At 35.5% G+C, this 20,070-nt stretch overlaps 1 protein-coding gene across 8 annotated transcripts in view; it reads right to left on the bottom strand.

The window, feature by feature from the left end:
* Positions 1–15,468: 15,468 nt before the first annotated feature.
* Positions 15,469–20,070, bottom strand: part of LOC126823326 (rho family-interacting cell polarization regulator 2) — a 106,472-nt gene continuing 101,870 nt past the window's right edge. For all 8 annotated transcript variants that reach the window (XM_050552098.2, XM_050552096.2, XM_050552091.2 and 5 more), the window contains one exon: positions 15,469–19,134. In XM_050552098.2, the coding sequence (XP_050408055.1) occupies positions 19,058–19,134 (77 nt within the window). In that variant the 3' untranslated portion in view covers positions 15,469–19,057. The remainder of the gene's footprint in view (positions 19,135–20,070) is intronic.

Raw genomic sequence — 20,070 nt, forward strand, 5'->3', positions numbered from 1 at the left:
ATGGCTCAAACACAAATTTTTAAACGCGAAGGACTGGACTGAGGAGAGAATCTCTTGTAAAATACAATATTTTGTGGTTTTGAAGGGATTTCAGAAAATCTTATCAAAAGACAATCAGAAACATTTTAAAAAGAAAATTGTTTCATGGCCTTCTACTACAATCTCAATCCTAGAGATACCTTACACTTTGTTTATCTCTGGTAAAACTTGTCGGCCATTAATCAGCGTGAAATCGGTTCCTAAGCTCCGCCCCCAGTGGCTTCCGATTGGCAGGATTTGTTAGAATGAAATGCTGCTGATTTCTCGTCAATTAGGCATCGATTCGTTGCATGAATTACATATTAATGATCCTTGGAACATTTTCCACATCTTGACATCAAAAGTTCATTCAAAAACAGCCGATTTGATGATTTACTGGGAACTATTTTTAACACACAATGTGAATGCATGAAATTTCTGAAAAAACGCGAGTTTGAGAGGCCATCTTGGATCTTTGTGAAGCGATCGACGGATTGGCGAGTTTTACCATAGATAAACAAAGGGTGAACTTACCTCAGGGATCAAGATTGCTTCTATTACTGTATCTGTAATTGATGAACTTTGATTTAGAGATATCAAAACTACTCAGCAGACCAGGTTTCTACTACTGTGTCTGTAATTGATAAACCTTGATTTAGAGATATTAAAACTGTAGAATTTTATATTCATTTATTTTTCTTTGTAGATACGATCTGAAGAATCAGCTGATCTGTTAGCGGAGAAAGTTCGTATTTTAGATGAAGAGGCTCAACTTTTAACACAGAAAGCAGCTGAAGCTGAAGGCGAAGTCCATAGAATGAAGTTAAACACCATGAAGGTAAATATTTAAAGTTAGATTCCTCTAAAACAGACAAGTATGTTTTATAGTATGGTTAAAGTTAGATTCTCCTCCACAACAGACAAGTATGTTTTATAGAATGAAATTAAACACCATGAAGGGTAATGTTTAAAGTTAGATTCCCTCCATCAGAGAAATATGTTTCATCTTGAAGGTAATGCTTAAAGTTAGATTCCCTGCAAACAGACAAATATTTTTTATGATGAAGGTAATGCTTAAAACTAGATTCGTCTCAGACAGAGAGAGAGAGAGAAATGGGATTTAACGTTAGAATCCCGCCAACATACTAGTATGTGTTATCATACAAGCAAATACAGGAATGTAGTATAATGATTTTCTTTTTTAACTCTTCAGACTGAGGAAGAGAGAATGATGATGGAGAACCGTGCAATGGAAGCAGAACTGATAGCTGTTACTTTATTAGAAGATTCGGAAAAACGGTAAATTAGACATTTTCACCATTATATACATATGTCTAACATCACTACAAATGGCTTGCTAACCTGGTGATCTTGTGTTCGATCTCGATGTTGGTTGAGAAAATCCCTCAAGATTTTCCGAGGGGGTTCCCCCCTTTTCAGTTGTGAAGGAAGGAAGGCTTGGCAAGGGACAATGTATAGTTGTTCGGATGGAACAAGAAACCTGAAGTCCTGTGTACATATTAGATATTAGCGTGCATGTAAAAGAACCCATGACAGTTGGAATTCGAAATAAGAGTAGGCGATAGTACCACTGTCCAGGCAAAATTTCCTTCATAACTGTCTTCATTAGCAGAAAAGTAGGACGTTAAACAACATTTCATTTCATTTGTTCATCACTACAGAATAATGAGGTTCTTTTTTATGAAGGAAATATTATGTACAGGGCTAAATAGTGGAAAATATAGCCTATCTAAACATTGAGCTCACATGACCTTCTTGGCTGATCAATAATTTTCTGTGAGTTACTAAAGTTAGAATATTGTCAGCTGGACACCCTTTGTCAAGTCTGGGTAATCAAGACTTTAGTGGATATATTTACTTTTGTTTCTATAGTAACTGTTCCATCATATTCCTAGAACCCTTAAACCCACTGAACAATAGCGTGATATATATATATATATATATATATATATATGTTATTTACAGTGCTAAAGAAGCCGAGATGTTACGAAATGAGTTGGTTCAAGCTAGAATATCAGAGAAAGCGGCAAAAGGAACTTTATTAGAATTAACCAGAACTACCCAATATACGGTAAGTATGGAAGAGAAAGACACACGTGATCTTCTGAAATGTTAACTTAATTTCATACAAGTTGCTGGATAGAAAGATTTACCCAAATCTACCCAAATCCACCATTATTTCAATAATTTATATCGATATTTGATAAGATGCAGGCTCGCTAGCCTGGAGGTCGCGTTTTCAACCCCTGCATTGGTTGAGAAAGTTATCAAGATTTTCCAACGTGGTTTCCCCTTGTCAGTGGTGCAGAACGAGGGCCTGACAAGGACAGCTGTCTAATCGTTCTGATAGGACGATAACCTCGGTCCTGTGTATACATAGGTGTGCACGCAAAAGATCCCTTGTCAGTTGGAATTTGATATAAGAGTAGGCCATAGTGCCGCTGTCCAGGCAAAATTTCCCTCATAGCACACTGCATGGCATATACATGTCTTCATTAGCCCAGTCGGAGCAGAACAGTAGGACGTTAAACCACATTTCATTTCCCGGATTGCACTACTATGACCTACTCCTATTTTAGATATTCAACTGTCAGGTAACATTTAACACACTGTCAAAGGTTTTCACAGAACCTCCTTTTGCATACCATCCAAATAACTAGATTCTTTTCCTAAATGTGTATAACTCTTTGGTATTTCAGCCATATGCTCGATACCAAGGCTTATCCTCTGACCTCAGTGATCTTCGATTGAACTCTGACCTAGGATCAGGTGATACAGAGATGAGTTGTGATCTAATACCAGATAATATGGATCACGATCAGTTGAGTCAAGAAATAGAAAAAGAAAGGTCAGTTCTTTAATTCTTAGTTTTTAAATTCTTAGTTTTTAAACGCCCACATTGAAATGTTGTTGTCACCTGTATCTGCTATCTCGTCTCCCAGAGAGAAGTTTACCAATCGTTTCTCTCTATTGGGAATCCCTCCAGCCATTTTGATGGGGGGTTGGATGGCTGAATGGTTAGCGTGCGCGCGCTGTATCATAAAGTCTGTCAATGAGTCGACTGGCGTGGTTTCAAATCCCCGGTTGTACGTGACAAGGAGTAAGGTCGCCTGTCCAACCTCGTGGGTTTTCTCCGGGTCCTCCGGTTTCCTCCCAATGCTAAAGACCCCTTCGCGCAAGCGAATTGTTGAAATAAAGTTAAACCATATGTTAGTCCCGAAATGACCTAGTTTGTCTCGAGTGGACGTTAAACCCCATTTCTCTCTCTCCAGCCATTTTGAATGTCACATGATGTATCCTTCTACTGGTCGCTACACAAAGATCCAAGATGGAGTTTCAAACTCGCGTTTCTTCAGAAATTAGCATATTTTATGCTCATATTGCCGAATCACTCACATTGCGTCAAAAAAATAGTTCCCGGTAAATCATCAAATCAGTTATTTTCGAATGAACTTTTGATGTCTAGATGTGGAATATGTTCAAAGGATGATTAATATGTAACTCATGCGACGAACCAATGCATAATTGTCTAGAAATTGGCAGCATTTCATTCAAACAAATCCAGCCAATCAGGAGCTACTGGGGGAGGAGCTTATGAACCGAATGCAGACTGATTAGTGGCCGATGTGATTCCTAGGAGAGAGAAACGAACAATAAACTTCTCTCTGGGGCGCCAAGATTTCCCTATCTGTTTGTCCACCCTGCTTATAAACGTGATGGAGGTAAAATTGTTTATGTACAAGATGAATGAATTTCAAATTAAACAGCCAAGTATTTGCTTTGTGTCAAGAAGAAGCCAATAATGAGTCCAACACGCAAGCGGATTATTGAAATAAAATTTAACCATGTGTTAGTCCCGAAATGACCTAATTTGTGTAGAGTGAGCGTTAAACCCTCTCTTCTATCTCTCTTTCTCTATCCCGCGTTCAGTCAACCATGACAGCTGAAACATATTCGTTAAGTTCAATAACTTCACAATTCTACTCACACCACCTCCGTTTTCTGGGCTGAGAGAAATGCGACATGACTGAAATTTGCGTCACTCGATTGCAATTTTGGCAATTCAGGACGTCCCGAACTGTCTATTGACCCTCCCCTAATATCCCATCGGAAACGTTGTCCCTTGACAGGTCTCTTCAGTCTCTTGGATGATATTTTACAGGTTAGAGTATATGGAGAAGAGCCAACATCTACAGGAACAGTTAAAAGGTTTAAAAAGTGAAATAGAAGTTTTAAAAGTTGAAGATAAACAGACAGACATGGACAGATTACACGAAGCTAATCTAGAACGAGGAGAAAATAAATACTCAACATTATCAAAGGTTTGTTTCATTCTCAATTAAATTTGGCGCTCGTGATCAAGTATTATTTGCACATTATCTCATTTTTTTATGGGGGGATCACGGTGGCTAAGTGGGTAAGACGCTGGCTCGCTAGACTGAAGGTCGAATTTTCGATCCCTGCATTGGTTGAGAAAGTTCATCCAGATTTTCCGGCGTGGTTCCCCTTTGCCAGTGATACAGGACGAAGGGCCTGACAAGGACAGCTGTGTAGTCGGTCGGATGGGACGAAAAACCGAGGTCCCATGTACACATTGGCGTGGACGTAAAAGATCCCTTGACAGTTGGAATTCGATATAAGACCTTATTAGATATAAGGGGGCAGCCAAATGTTTAGCACACGTTGTATCTTAAGGTCTGTCATTGAGTCAACTGGTGTGGTTAAAATTCCCCGGCTGTACGTGACAAGGGATAGGATCGCCTGTCCAACCTCGTGGGTTTTCTCCAGGTCCTCTGGTTTCTTCCCACTGCTAAAGACCCCTACGTGCACGAGAATTATTGAAATAAAATTAGATATAAAATTAACACTTTTACAAGCTCCTGTAGTGTTCCCAAATATTTTATTGTACAAAAAATATCTGGACCTTCTATCAATTGTTGGCTGAGAAAGTTCATCAGGATGGTGCGAAAAACCGAGGACCCGTGTACATATTGGCCATAAATGCCGCCCAGTAGGAGCAGAACAGTAGGACATTAAACCCCATTTTATTTCGTTTCTATCAATAATGAAGCTTGATAGTCGAATATTGAGGAAGAGTAGGTCGAAATATTGCTGACACGTAACCATGGAAACATGTTACCCTTATTTCTTTATATTCTGTTTCAGATAACTGCCAGTACCTTAAGATCAAGAGTAACTTTCTTTGAAGATTTATGATCTGTGATTGTTAAAAACAATAATGACTACTTATTAGAAACAGTTTATAGCTACTGTTTGATTAGTGCCTTATAAGGACAATGCTATATCCACAGAATCTTTATCCGCAGTATGGCTGTCCCAGAATCACTGTCATTTGATTGAAGCGTTAGATTTACTTAAACGTTAGTAGATAGTTTTAGCTGCTGTTTAGTGCCTTACAACGGTGATGCTTCATTCGTGAAAATATCAATGACAGTGCCAGAATCTTTATCCACAAAAAGATTGATGGCTGTGCCAGAATCTTTGTTCTCAAAATATTGATGGCTGTGCTAGAATCTTTATCTGCAAAATATTAATGGCTATGTCAGAATCTTAAATCTCAAAATATTGATGGCTGGGCCAGAATCGCTCGCTGTCAATCGAGTGAAACGTGAGAGATATTTACGAATAAGGAGTTTAGTGTTATTTACAGTGAATGTGTGTGAAAATATTTTGGTTCTGTTCAATCACTGATGGAGTAACATATTGCTGTACCATAGTGAGTAAGAAGCGTTTTGTTATAATAGACTGTTCTAAACGGCACAACGTGCACTGCATTCTCAACAACACAACACGTAGTGCAGTCTCAATGACTGGCCAGTTCTTTTGCCGTATTTGATTTGCTTGACAAGATTTACCCAGTATTACAGAAAGGGGTGACGATACTAGTAGGATGATAATGTTATTTATTCTAGGTCTAGAGTCTACTGACATAAATTTGAATAACGCATGGGAATTAAATATGAAAAATAACGAGGTGCATCTATTTTTTATTACGTACGAATTTGAATATTATGTTGACACATGATTTTTGTGTGTGGTCAAAAACTGCCTGATGAAATAACAATAAGAGTTATGTCCCTTTATTTTCGGTAAAAATGTCTGACAAGAAAATTTTTGAAATCCCATCTCTGGTCTAGATCTATGGAAGGAGGAAGGGATTCGGTGGAATGGTTAAATGGCAGGATTTGTGACCAAACCATGGTAGGTTCGATACATAAAGTCTACCCAGCTCTAAAGTAGTCCTGAACCATAAAACCAGGGCTCACACTGGCTTTCAATTTTTTTCCGCCAAAATGGATGAATAGTTTTATGTAAAACAATGATGATATTTTTTTTCCGCCAACTTGAATATTTATCCGCCAAAAATATATAATAAAAAAAATCACATATTGTAATAGCATAAAACAAACCGTTAATCCCAGACAATTGTTTAGTATTACTCATGACACGTTCGGAATTATCAGCAAGTTGATTGATTTATCTTATACCGCTATGGTTAATCAAGGATAAATACGATTAGAATTTTAAGGATTTTTTTCACCAATTCTAAAAAAGAATCGCCAGTACCCCTAAACTCTATCGCCAAAATTATCGCCAAAAACAAAATTTAATCGCCACTTTCGTAATTTTATCGCAAATTGCGAATTTGGCGACCGACAGTGTGAGCCCTGCATAAAACATTTTATTGCTTAACTCAAATTTTAATTAAACTTTACATGACTTGTTGCTAGGATGCAAAGTAATATTTTATGATGCAGGACTAATATCACTGTAACCCGGGTATCATTTAAACTTGTGTATTTAGCACTAATTCCTTTCACATTCTTTTAATATCAAATTAGATGATTTCAGGTGATTTTAAATGATTTTTATGAATTTTTAAACAAAGATTTTATATTAAACGCATGTGAAAGAAATTAGTGCTAGATACATAAGATTAAATGATACCCGGGTTACAGTGTATACAGCTGATAAGACTTGGACTCTCGAACCTTCAGTTGTAATTGACAATAGTATCAATATTTTACTATTGACCTAATACAGCTGTACATCAACCCAGTGTAGTTTGTAGAGAATTGAAGACATAGTGTAAGTTTTGAATACAAGTAATTCTAAAGTATCAGACTAAAAAAAGTATTTTAAAATGCCACAAGAAATCAATGTCTTTACAAAGAAGTATTTGAAACCCACCCAATATCGATTTTAACATCAATTTGTTACGGTTACTTAATAACTTGAGCTTTAAATGAAAGTTTTTAGATACAGGAGTATTTCAGCTTTAATTTTAATGTCTTCCAAATCATTTTCATTAAATTGTTTTAATGGCATTTAGTAATTGAACTGGAATATACAGGTCACAATTCTATGGAATACAATTACTACTTTTAACAGAGGGATGTTTCGACTAGGCTTCTCTAGTCATCATCAAGCAATTACTGCTTTTAACAGAGCGATATTTCAACAAGGCATCTCAATTCTTTTTAAAGCATAGCTCAGTAATAAACAGTCATCGGATTCAATAGAATTGTAACATGTGTTAACATCTTCATTGTTATAATAATTATTTATTGATGTAAAACTTTGTCCTTTATCCACAAGAACTTTAACTAAAATAGTTTAAGAACAAGCCTGGCCATAAAGCACCTGTTACAGTATAATCCTTGAGTGGCATTTAGTAATTGAGCACATTAAAAAAACACAACACAATTTATATGAAAAACAATCACTGGTTTATACACATATAGCAAGACGTTTCGACAAATATTCTCTTATCATTATCAAGTACAAATGATCATTTATACTTGATAACTATAAGAGAATAATTGTCGATACGTCGTGCTATGTGTATAAACCAGTGATTGTATTCCATATAAATTGTGTTGTGTTTTTTTAACTGTTACAGATTTTGTCAAGTACAAATTATCACACATATAACATGTACATGTATGTTGTGTAATAAATTGTGTCTGATAATGTCTATGAGTAGTGACTTATGTCAAGGCTTGTATACATACATGTATGTTGTGGAATAATTTGTATACATTGAAGAATAATTGTTACTTGACAAATTCTATGGCCTTATGTCCAAGCTTGTTGTATATGTTGTGGAATAATTAGTACTTGACAAAGTCTATGACAGGTGCCATATGTCCAGGCATGTATATATATATATATGTTGTGGTATACAGTAGAATCTGTATGAGCAGCCACTCCTATTCAGCGACATCTCCTTGTAAGCGGTCACGATAAATTCCCCCCGTAGAAATTCTGTTGTTTCATCTCTTTATTCAACGGTCACTCCTCTAACGCGGCCAGCGGTCACTATTTTACTAATAAATTCAACAAAACATCGCCCATTCAACGGCCATTGTTGAATGATACCATCTTGTCGTTCTTTGTAACACCCCCGCTAATCCCGTGAGTAGTAGTTAATTAACTGGACCCCCACTGATCAGGTAAAAAGAAATGTAAAAATAACAATCAACCCGGGATTATCTGTTAATTAATCTTTTGTTTTATTAAACGACTAACCTGATCATTGTTTTCACGCGTAACGACACATTATTTGATACTGATTGAATAAAATAAAAGTACCGAGTTTTGTCACGATCATCTAGTATCTCGCTTAGCGCCTCCTATAACATTACATACAGAGTTACACCCCCTGTAAATAGGTGATAAAATTAGCAATGTTTTTTGTTCATGTGCTTTTTTGATAAAATAAAATGAATTCATCGATTTTCTTCACAAAAATGGATAAATATTATCGAATGCATCACAATGGTAGACAGTAGTATCGAAGGTTGGTACAAAATGACAAATTTACAGAAGTTATGTCCGAGATTTGAGTAAAGAATTTTCGTTCGGCGCAAGATTCAGCGACGGCCAAATTTACCGCTTCCAATGCATCCAAGCGTAATATTTAATTTATGTCGGCACAAAAAGCAACAAGATTTTATTAAGAGGCCACTCTCGTTAAGTTATGTCCGAGATTTGAGTAAAGAATTTTCGTTCGGCGCAAGATTCAGCGACGGCCAAATTTACCGCTTCCAATGCATCCAAGCGTAATATTTAATTTATGTCGGCACAAAAAGCAACGAGATTTTATTAAGAGGCCACTCCCGTTAAGCGGTCAGTTGTGAAAATTCCCTTGGGTGGCTGCTTAATGCAGATTCTACTGTAATTTGTACTTGAAAAAGTCTGTAACAGGTGCCATATGTCCAGGCTTTTATATATATATATGTTGTGTGATAATTTGTACTTGATAATGTCTATGATAGGTATCTTATGTCCAGGCTTGTATACATTGTGTGATAATTTGTACTTGACAAAACCTTTGACAGGTGCCTTGTGTCTTGTTTAAGAATGTGGACTGATCATTTAAATCATAGAATGGACCCTTTCTCTCGACCAGTGGAAAGGCTGCATTCTAAATATATCTTAGTTTTATGTTTTCTTGAATAACTTTACTTTGACAACTTCCCAGTCTTTACAATAAGGTTAGATCAACTTGAATTTCTGTTCTTTGGTGTATTGTTAAATAAATAACAACTTGAATCACATGAAAGATGTTTAGAGTAAAATCACGAAACTTAATTTGGAACTAAAAGCTTTCGAACATCACAATCAAGTACTTTTGGTTTTTAAATCATGAAGTAATAAGATGGACAATATTTACAGTGTTCACTGAAGAACAGAAAATCAGTTGTTGATGTAATACCACTACCATTTGTTGATGTAATACCAGATGTAATACCAGTTGTTGATGATGTAATACTAGTTGTTGATGTAATACCAATTGTTGATGTAATACCAGTTGTTGATGTAATACCAGTTGTTGATGTAATACTAGTTGTTGATGTAATACCAGATGTTGATGTAATACGGGAAGGTTTTATCAGTGGACTACTCAAACAAATTATTCAAGTAGATGGAGATAAGGGATGCTCAATAACTTATTTCATTGATTCCTAAAGAGATTGGTGCAGAACATTCTTCATATATTTTTGAAACATAAATTTCCAAATATAAATTTATTGACAGATTTCCAAATATAAATTTATCGATAGATTTCCAAATATAAATTTATTGATAGATTTCCAAATATAAATTTATCGATAGATTTCTAAATATAAATTTATCGTTAGATTTCTAAATATAAATTTATCGATAGATTTCTAAATATAAATTTATCGATAGATTTCTAAATATAAATTTATCGATAGATTTCTAAATATAGATTTATCGATAGATTTCTAAATATAAATTTAGCGATAGATTTTCAATAGGTCCATACGAAAACTGTTGGTAGATTTCTAAATAGAATAGAATTGAGCAAAGAAAAGAAAGAAAGAATTGTAAATAGTTATTATTATTATTGTAATATTTAATTTAACTAGATCTCAATATAAACATGTATATATAGTTTTTGTCATAATATATATATATATAAATTAATACATCTAGTCTAAAATTGATATCCTGCGCATAAACAACTCGGAACCACTCGACACAAATTAGGTCATTTTAGGACTAACACAGTGATTCTCAACCAGTGTGCTGCCCCACAGAGGTGTGCCGCGAGATCTTCCTAAGTGTGCCGCAAAATTTTGATAGCTGTGTTTTTCTTTATTTAGTTGAGACATTCTATGTGTCTATGTCTAGTCAGTTTCTACGGTTGTATGCTGTCTGACTTACCATGTTTTTATTCTGCAAAATTCAGTATTTTTGTCCCCCGCCTTTCGAAGAAAGCAGGGGACTATTAAAATGGGTTCGTCCGTCTGTCTGTCCGTCTGTCTGTCCGTCTGTCTGTCCGTCACACTTTTTGGGACACAATAACTCTCTTCCTAATTGAGCTAGAATGTTCAAACTTGGTGTATGTGTTTATTAGGTCAATGCCTTGATGGAGTTCGAAGATGAGCATTTTCCGCTTAGGGTAAGCAGAGATAAGCAATTTGATTGGTTGATGCTTTGGGACACGATAACTCTCTTCCTAATTGGGCTAGAATGTTCAAACTTGGTGTATGTGTTGATTAGGTCAATGCCTTGATGGAGTTCGAAGATGAGTATTTTCCGCTTAGGGTAAGCAGAGATAAGCAATTTGATCGGTTGATGCTTTGGGACACGATAACTTTTAATTGAGCTAGAATGTTCAAACTTGGTGTATGTGTTTATTAGGTCAATGCCTTGATGGAGTTCGAAGATGAGCATTTTCCGCTTAGGGTAAGCAGAGATAAGCAATTTGATTGGTTGATGCTTTGGGACACGATAACTCTCTTCCTAATTGGGCTAGAATGTTCAAACTTGGTGTATGTGTTGATTAGGTCAATGCCTTGATGGAGTTCGAAGATGAGTATTTTCCGCTTAGGGTAAGCAGAGATAAGCAATTTGATTGGTTGATGCTTTGGGACACGATAACTTTTAATTGAGCTAGAATGTTCAAACTTGGTGTATGTGTTTATTAGGTCAATGCCTTGATGGAGTTCGAAGATGAGCATTTTCCGCTTAGGGTAAGCAGAGATAAGCAATTTTTTGGTTGTTACTTTGGGGCACGATAACTCTCTTCCTAATTGAGCTAGAATGTTCAAACTTGGTGTATGTGTTGATTAGGTCAATGCCTTGATGGAGTTCGAAGATGAGCATTTTCCGCTTAGGGTAAGCAGAGATAAGCAATTTGATTGGTTGATGCTTTGGGACACGATAACTTTAGTTCTAATTAAGTGAGATTGATGAAACTTGGTGTATAGTTTCATTACAGTAATACCTTGACTAAGTTTGATAATGAGCATTTTCTGCTCAGGGTAAGCAGAGCGATACGCAATTTGATTTTTATATGTGTCCTCTAATTATTTTCCTATTTTGGCGGGGGACATCAGCCTCACTGTTGGCTTGTTCATATATATTTAGCCAGGGGTGCGGCTATTTTTCATGTGTTGCAAGGTGTGCCGTTGGCAAAAAAAGGTTGAGAACCACTGGACTAAAACATGGTCCAATTTTATTTTGATTATTTGCTAGTGTGTAGGAGTCTTTAGTCAGAGGTGAGAACAAGTCGCAATCTTAAGTTGCTGACTTTAGTGTCGAGTCGAGTCCCAAGTCTTCGCAAAGTCTGAGTCCCATTCAAGTCACTAGTTCATCAAACGAGTCAGCAATCATTCTTTGTTACATGACAATTTAAAATATGTAATTTAAAAATTAAGAACTTTTTTTTAATGAGCTTTTCATTGTTTTCTCCTTCCTTTTTATTGCTTGCTTTGTCTTAATTAATTATGCTGTGTATAAAACCACATTTTGAAAAATTCAAATGTATTTTATGGTTTATTATTGTTTATATTTTAAAAGACTAATTAAACCTTTTGAATTTTATTAAATGAAAGCAGATTATTGAAATTTTGTTTTCAACTAAAATCATTGATTTAGGACTCAATATGTCTGTCAACTTGCTTTGTGTCTGTTCTGAAGCAGAGCTTATTGTAGACAGACAGCCTAAGTTTAGTATGTTATTGATTGGGGGAGGGGAAACGAGAAAATTATTCACATAAAATATTTAGTTGCTTTGACTAATGGATTCAGATCAAATTTTTAAGTTTTGAAATTTTGAACAAAACATTGTTCACTGACTCTAGTAGCTTTTTATTTATTAAGATTTCTATAAATTGAATTCGTTCAAACTGATTAAAACACAGATCCTATTTTGTTCTGGTTTTGTTTAGAGTTCAAAATTCCATTTTACTTGTCTTTACTACACTAAGATCTGGAATAGTTGTTATATAACCGAGTTCTAGATGATGTAAGGGATTAACCAATGAAACAGTCTGTTACAGCAAGTTTTTGGCGCGAAGTACACAGAACTGTGTGTAACCCAATATAGAGACGTCAACACAGATTGGTTAATCAAATGTCTGACGCCTTGGGGTCAAAAGCCTTTCGTATGACCTCTGACTCGACCTCCCACTACAACCAGTCAGATCTTCATGTAGTGTCGGCCATCGAAAGTATAATATAGATCGAAACGAAATATAGATCTGTATTTTAATCAGATTGGAAATCGTTTGGCCATATATGTTTTAAGTTTTATGTGTTTTTCTATACTTTGTAATGTATTGCAAAATATCAAATTTTGTTTGAAGAAGTTGTAGAACTTTGAAGAACGTCAATTTTATCAAATTTAATCAAATGAAATATTTGATGTTTAATTTTATTTCTGAGCTTCATTGTATCTTGTGATATTTTGTCATTTTCTTAAAATCTTTTTTTAAAAATCTTCTTAATCAAATAAGTTTTTTTTTAATTGAAAGCATGTCAATTGTTAATTTAGTGCAATATATTTTTTATTTTTATTTTAGAAAAATAGAATTAGAATGTAGGGTTTATAGTATTCTACAAGCTTGATTATCGTACTCACAGGCATCTAAAACATGGAAAATCTCTTTTAAAAATAATATTATGTTCAGACGGAGTATAATGTCTAAAGTCTATTATGTTCATGGAGCCACAGTGGTTCTGTGAGTAGGATGTTGGCTTGCTAACTTGGAGGTCCCGTGTTCAATCCCCGTGTTGTCCCAGAATGTTTATCGGAATTTTCCGCCATCGTTCCCACTTGTCAGTGGTGTATGACAGAGGGCCTGGCAAGGAACAACGTATAGTCGTTCAGATGGGACGAAAAACCAAGGTCCTGTGTATGCATTGGGGTGCATGTTAAAGAACCTTCGAGTTGGAATTCGAAATAAGAGAAGGTCATAGCGTCGCTGTCTGGGCAAATTGTTGCTTCATAGAACATGGCGTATGTCTATCTTCATTAGCCCAGTAGGAGTAGAACAGTAGGATGTTAAACCCCATTTTTCATCTCTATTACGTTCATGTTCGAAAGCAGGATTATCAAATTCAGGTGCAAATAACTTATCCGAAACCTGACTAATAGAGTTTGTTTTCCAATGAGTTATTTGCCCCTGAAATATTATTTAAATAATGTATGATAACCAATTTACCTGTATCATTATTTGAAATAATGGTACAGGTACGCCAACATCATAGGATGATGTCATATTTGTGTTTTATTAGTGATTTTGTAATTTGTAGATTTTGTAATTTGTATCTATGTATATATAATATTTTTGTCGTGTAAATATTTATATTAAAAGTCGGCAGTAAAACTTATATATATATATTAGTTTAGTTTCTGGTTTATGTACTGGTTCCTCGTTTGCCATTATCGGTAAGAACTTTGGCGTACAAGTAAACACACCCTTGACAGTTGTAATTGGGTGATTATTAGGCAGACACGCTACCGCCGGGGCAAAATGTCCCTCATGCCATAATACATGGCATATACCCGCCTTCTTTAGTCCTGTTAATATATATTAGTATGGTTTGTGTAGCGTAGCTGCAGTGAGTAAGGTGCTGGCTCACTAACCAGGGGGTCCGGGGTACATTCAAGGTGTTGGCCGAGAAAGTTCTCCTGGATATTCCAGCATGGCTTCCCCTTGTCAGTAGTGCAGGATGGATGTCCTGGCATTAGGGACAACATATACACGTTGGCGTGTACTTTTAAGAAACCTCGACAGTTGGAATTTATAATAAATGAAATGAAATGGGGTTTAACGTCCTACTGTTCTGCTCCTAAACTGGGCTAATGAGGGAAATTTTGCCCGGGCAGTGGCTACGGCCTACTCTTATATCAAATTCCAACTGCCAAGGGATCTTTTACGTGCACTCCAATGTGTACACGGGACCTCCGTCCTGCAAATTTGAAATAAGAGTAGTAGGTTGTAACCTCAGTGCCCGAGCAAAACTTCCCTCCTAGCACAATATCGTATGCCCATCTTCATTAACCCATTTGGTACAGAAAAATAGGACATTAAACCCCACATTATTATGACAGGAATGCAATGCACCACTGCTAATCATCCATCCTTGATATATGGTATTTACTTTTATTCCGACCTGGTTCCCCCTTGTCAGTGGTGCAGAACGGAGGGCCTGACAAGGACAGCTGTCTAGTCCTTCGGATGAGACGGAAAACCGAGGTCCCGTGTATACATTGGAATGCACGTAAAAGATCCCTTGGCAGTTCGAATTCGATATAAGAGTAGGCGATAGTGCCGCTGCCCGGGCAAAATTTCCCTCATAGCACACTGTATGGCATATGCCGTCTTCATTAGCCCAGTATAGGAGCAGAACAGTAGGACGTTAAACCCCATTTCATTTCATTTCAATTCATTTACTTTTATAACCCCCATCCTGGTTAGATCTAAATATTAAGGCCACCTGCCGATTTCGTCAAGGTTACAAGATGTAAACAGGGTTAGGGTTAGCCCTAGCTGTTTACATCGTGACCTTGACGAAATCTGCGGGTGCCCTTAATATTTACACCTACCCCCACACCCCCACTAAAAATAACTGTAATGCATCTTATTCGTAGAATTCTTTAATAATAAAATATTTACAAGCTGCGTTGAATACATGGTTAATTTGATTGATACAAGCAAGGCATCCATTATATACGATAGGTAGTAGTTATAATATATTATATAATATATACAAATTATATAAACAAATAAATCACATTGTTTTTAGAATGAATAAATCATTAGGAATATAACATGAGACAATTAAGTTTACATGCACAAAAAAAAAAAAACAGAATTAAAAAAACAAATTTACAAAATATTTACAATCCTTGAAGCACTATTGATATTTATATTTGAAGCATTTCAAACTTTCAAATTGTTTTCTAATTTTGGCCATTGAGTGACGATGATAAAAGTTGTGCATAGGACAAAATATATAATCAACATTTCAATATATCAACTGCTATTTACAATTATCAACTTAATAATTCATTGATAAGAAATATATGATTTCCATTAACAGCGGCACCAGAGACAGGGTGGAGAGTTATCCCCACTATCCGACACGCGTTAAAAAAAAATTAAAATATTAATGTATCAGTCGAGCTCCAGAAGTCAAATTTCCCATCCTCTGATGCCAAGTTTATTATTTTTTAAATGTGTTCCTTATAAGAAAATTAAATTGCGAATTTTGCTGAGAAATTAGGACTATCTTTAAGTGGAGGCCCCCACCTGGCCCATGTATACAGAATAGGTAATATATATGTTTTACATACTGACCATATGTGAATATCATCCTTGACCTCTACAGATATTTCTACATTGTTGCCATAGTTACATGTATAATTAAATATGGCTGTTTGAAGTTTATACAAATTATAAGCATTGATCGGATTATATGTAGACGACAGCACATGACAACATAGATTAATATTATTTATATTGATATACCGGTAACTGACTAATTGAGTTTTATAGACCACAGCAACACAGGGATCGAACCTGACACATCCTGGTTATAGCAAGCCAGCGCTTTAGTCACTGAGCCACTGTGGCTCCTGTCACAACATAGATAAGTATTATTATTATTGATATAATTGACTAGTTGTGTTGAATAGACCACAGCAACACAGGGATCGAACACAATACCTCCTGGTTATAGCAAGCTAGCGCTTTAGTCACTGAGCCACTGTGGCTCCTGTCACAACATAGATAAGTATTATTATTATTGATATAATTGACTAGTTGTGTTGAATAGACCACAGCCACACAGGGATCGAACCCAATACCTCCTGGTTATAGCAAGCCAGCGCCTTAATCACTGAGCCACTGTGGCTCCTGTCACAACATAGATAAATATTATTAATATAACTGACTAATGGAGATAACGATACCAGTAGTTGTTGGTGGTACCTGGTACTAGTGAATAAATAGTTAACATTAAGTGTATGACAAAGGAAAATGTTAATACACCAAATATACATTAAACACAGTTGTTAAAGATGAGTATTATATCCTTAAATGACATTTAGAAGTAGAGATATAACATTAATTATAACACAACTTTATGGATTTACTTCTTCTTTGTTATAAATTGTTTTTACTCGTGGATGTACTATAAATATATGGTTGTTATTCATTATTGATCATTGCTTTATAAAGATACCTGTAAGAGTGAGAGAGAGAGAAATGGGGTTTAACGTCCACTCGACACAACCTAGGTCATTTCGGGACTAACATATGGTTTAATTTTATTTCATTAATTCGCTTGCGCGTAGGGGTCTTTAGCAGTGGGAGGAAACCAGAGGACCCGGAGAAAACCCACGAGGTTGGACAGGTGACCCTACTCCTTGTCACGTACAACCGTGGAATCGAAACCACGCCAGTTGACTCAATGACAGACTTTATGATACAGCGCGCACACGCTAACCATTTAGCCATCCAACCCACCTACCTGTAAGAGTACTGAAACGTTGTATGTAATAAACTAAGAAGTAGTAAATCCATAAAGTTGTGTTATAATGAATATGAGTATTGTTTATTATAATACAGTATCAACGGCAATCATTTGGCAGAAAATCGTGTTAACTAGAGGACGCTTGACAACAAATCAAATATATCTGAAGTCAAAAGCAATTTTTAAAATACATAAATATTGGTTATCGATGATATCTACACAGACAATTACAAGTGTAGGCCCGACTAACAATGTGCAATTGTCCAAAGACAATGGCAGAGCCTTAAGCTTCTTCCTTGAAAAGCGTCACCCAATATTACCAATTGTATGGGCAGAAAAAGAGAGCGAGAAAGAAATGGGGTTTAACATCCATTTGACACAAACTAAGTCATTTTGGGACTAACATATGGTTCAATTTTATTTCAATAATTTGCTTGTGCGTAGGGGTCTTTAGCAGTGGGAGGAAACCTATGAGGTTGTCACGTTCCAGTGGAGGATAAAAATCACACCACTTCACTCAATGACAGACCTTGTGATTTCACGCGTAGACAATATCAGATACCAACTGGCGCCGAGGGTTAGTTCCATGTCTAAAACTGGTCTAAAACAATCCTTCATCGATCTTTGAACAAAAAAAAGACTTTAGTGAACATAAAACAAAACATTAATAAATTAATTGGCTTAGCTGTACAAAAAGCTCCTGAGTCAAGATGAAGGAAAGTGGAACAACAAAAGGGTATAATATACAATGACAGACTATTAATTATATCAATATATGACTTGAAAACCTGGACTATAACATTCAATGCCAGACAATATATCAATATAGAACTTGTAAACCTGGACTATACTATTCAATGACAGACAATGGCTGAAACGAGAACCCAGGATTGTATGATTTTTCAGTTATCACAACTTGTGTAATATTGTGTAATATATAATATTTATACCAGGTTGTTGTGTAATATATAATATCACCAGGTTGTTGTGTAATATATAATATTTATACCAGGTTGTTGTGTAATATATAATATCACCAGGTTGTTGTGTAATATATAATATTTATACCAGGTTGTTGTGTAATATATAATATTTATACCAGGTTGTTGTTTAATATTACAATATGTATAACAGTTTGTTGTGTAATATATAATATCACCAGGCTGTTGTGTAATATATAATATTAACAACAGGTTGTTGTGTAATATATAATATTCAAATCATTATAAATCAGTATAAAATTTTAAAGTACAATATTTGACCATTTATCAATCCTATATAAGATCGACAGTAACTAAAACTTTGGTGTTCACTTTCATTGGCATCTTATCATAGCAGTAGTAGGTCTGATAAATTTGGCTAAAAACTTTTGGTTATATAATTAATAATTCACAAAATTTCATAATGACCATCACACAATCATTCAGTCATCATATTTTATTGTCTGTGTATTTTATAATTCACAAAATATAATGACAGTCATACAATCATTTAGTCATATTTTAATTCACATAATTTCAAAATGTCTATTAATTTTATAATTCATAAAACATAATGACTGTCATACTATGATTATATTTTAATTCATATAACTTCAAAATGTCCACTTATTTGGCAATATCCTTCCAGTGATACCCTTATAATGTTCACCTCGTCATCGTATTTACAATTTACAAATTATACATCATGTTGTTTATTTTCTCATCTGTAACCCTTGGAAACCATGTGTTGTCAACTGTGTCTCTTCAAAAGCTTTTCTTCCTTCATCACCTAAAAGAGAAAAATGAAATTAAAGAAATGAAATGGGGGTTTAAAAATGTGATTAAAACACAGATCCTATTTCGTTTTGTCTTTTATAGTTCAAAATTTTACTTTTCTTGTCTTTACTACATCTGGAAGAGTTGTTATATAACCCGCGTTCTGGATGATGTGAGGGATTGGCCAATGAAAAGGTCTGTTACAGTGAGTTTTTGGCATGAGGTGCACAGAACTGTGGGTATCCCACTAGAAACATCAATGCCAATTGGTTAATCAAATGTCTGACATCTTAGGGTCAAAAGCAGCTTGTATGACCTCTGATGTGACCTTTCATGACAACCGGTCAGATCTTCATGTAGTGTAGGCCATCGAAAGCATAAAAAAAAACGAAATGAAATGGGGTTTAACGTCCTACTGTTCTGCTCCTACACTGGGCTAATGAAGACGGGCATACGGCATACAGTGTGCTATGGGGGAAATTTTGCCCGGGCAGCGGCACTATCGCCTACTCTTATATCGAATTCCAACTGCCAGAGGATCTTTTACGTGCAATCCAATAAATACACGGGACCTCGGTATTGCGTCTCAACCGAAGATAAAAAAATGAAACGAAATATAGATCTGTGTTTTAATCAGATTGGGGGTTTAACATTCTAGGCTTCTTTCAAGTGCAAATCTACATGTACACAGGACCTTCGTTTTTCTTTCCGTTCTATCCGAATTACTAGAGGCTTTTACTTGGATTGTCTCCCTTGTGGTGAGTTTGTTTCCATTTTGAGTGGGAATGTACAGCGCAGTCGCTTTGGACGTTTTCGACTGGCCCCCAAATTTATTCACTTGATTTGATATATACTTTTGATTTTTATTACTTGTAATATCCGTTGTGTTTTTTGTTTTTGTCGGCTGGTTAGTACTATTAGATAGTATTTCAAAATTGTGAAAATGAAG

Source organism: Patella vulgata, chromosome 6 (assembly GCF_932274485.2).
Source record: "Patella vulgata chromosome 6, xgPatVulg1.2, whole genome shotgun sequence".
Taxonomy (NCBI): Eukaryota; Metazoa; Mollusca; class Gastropoda; family Patellidae; genus Patella; species Patella vulgata.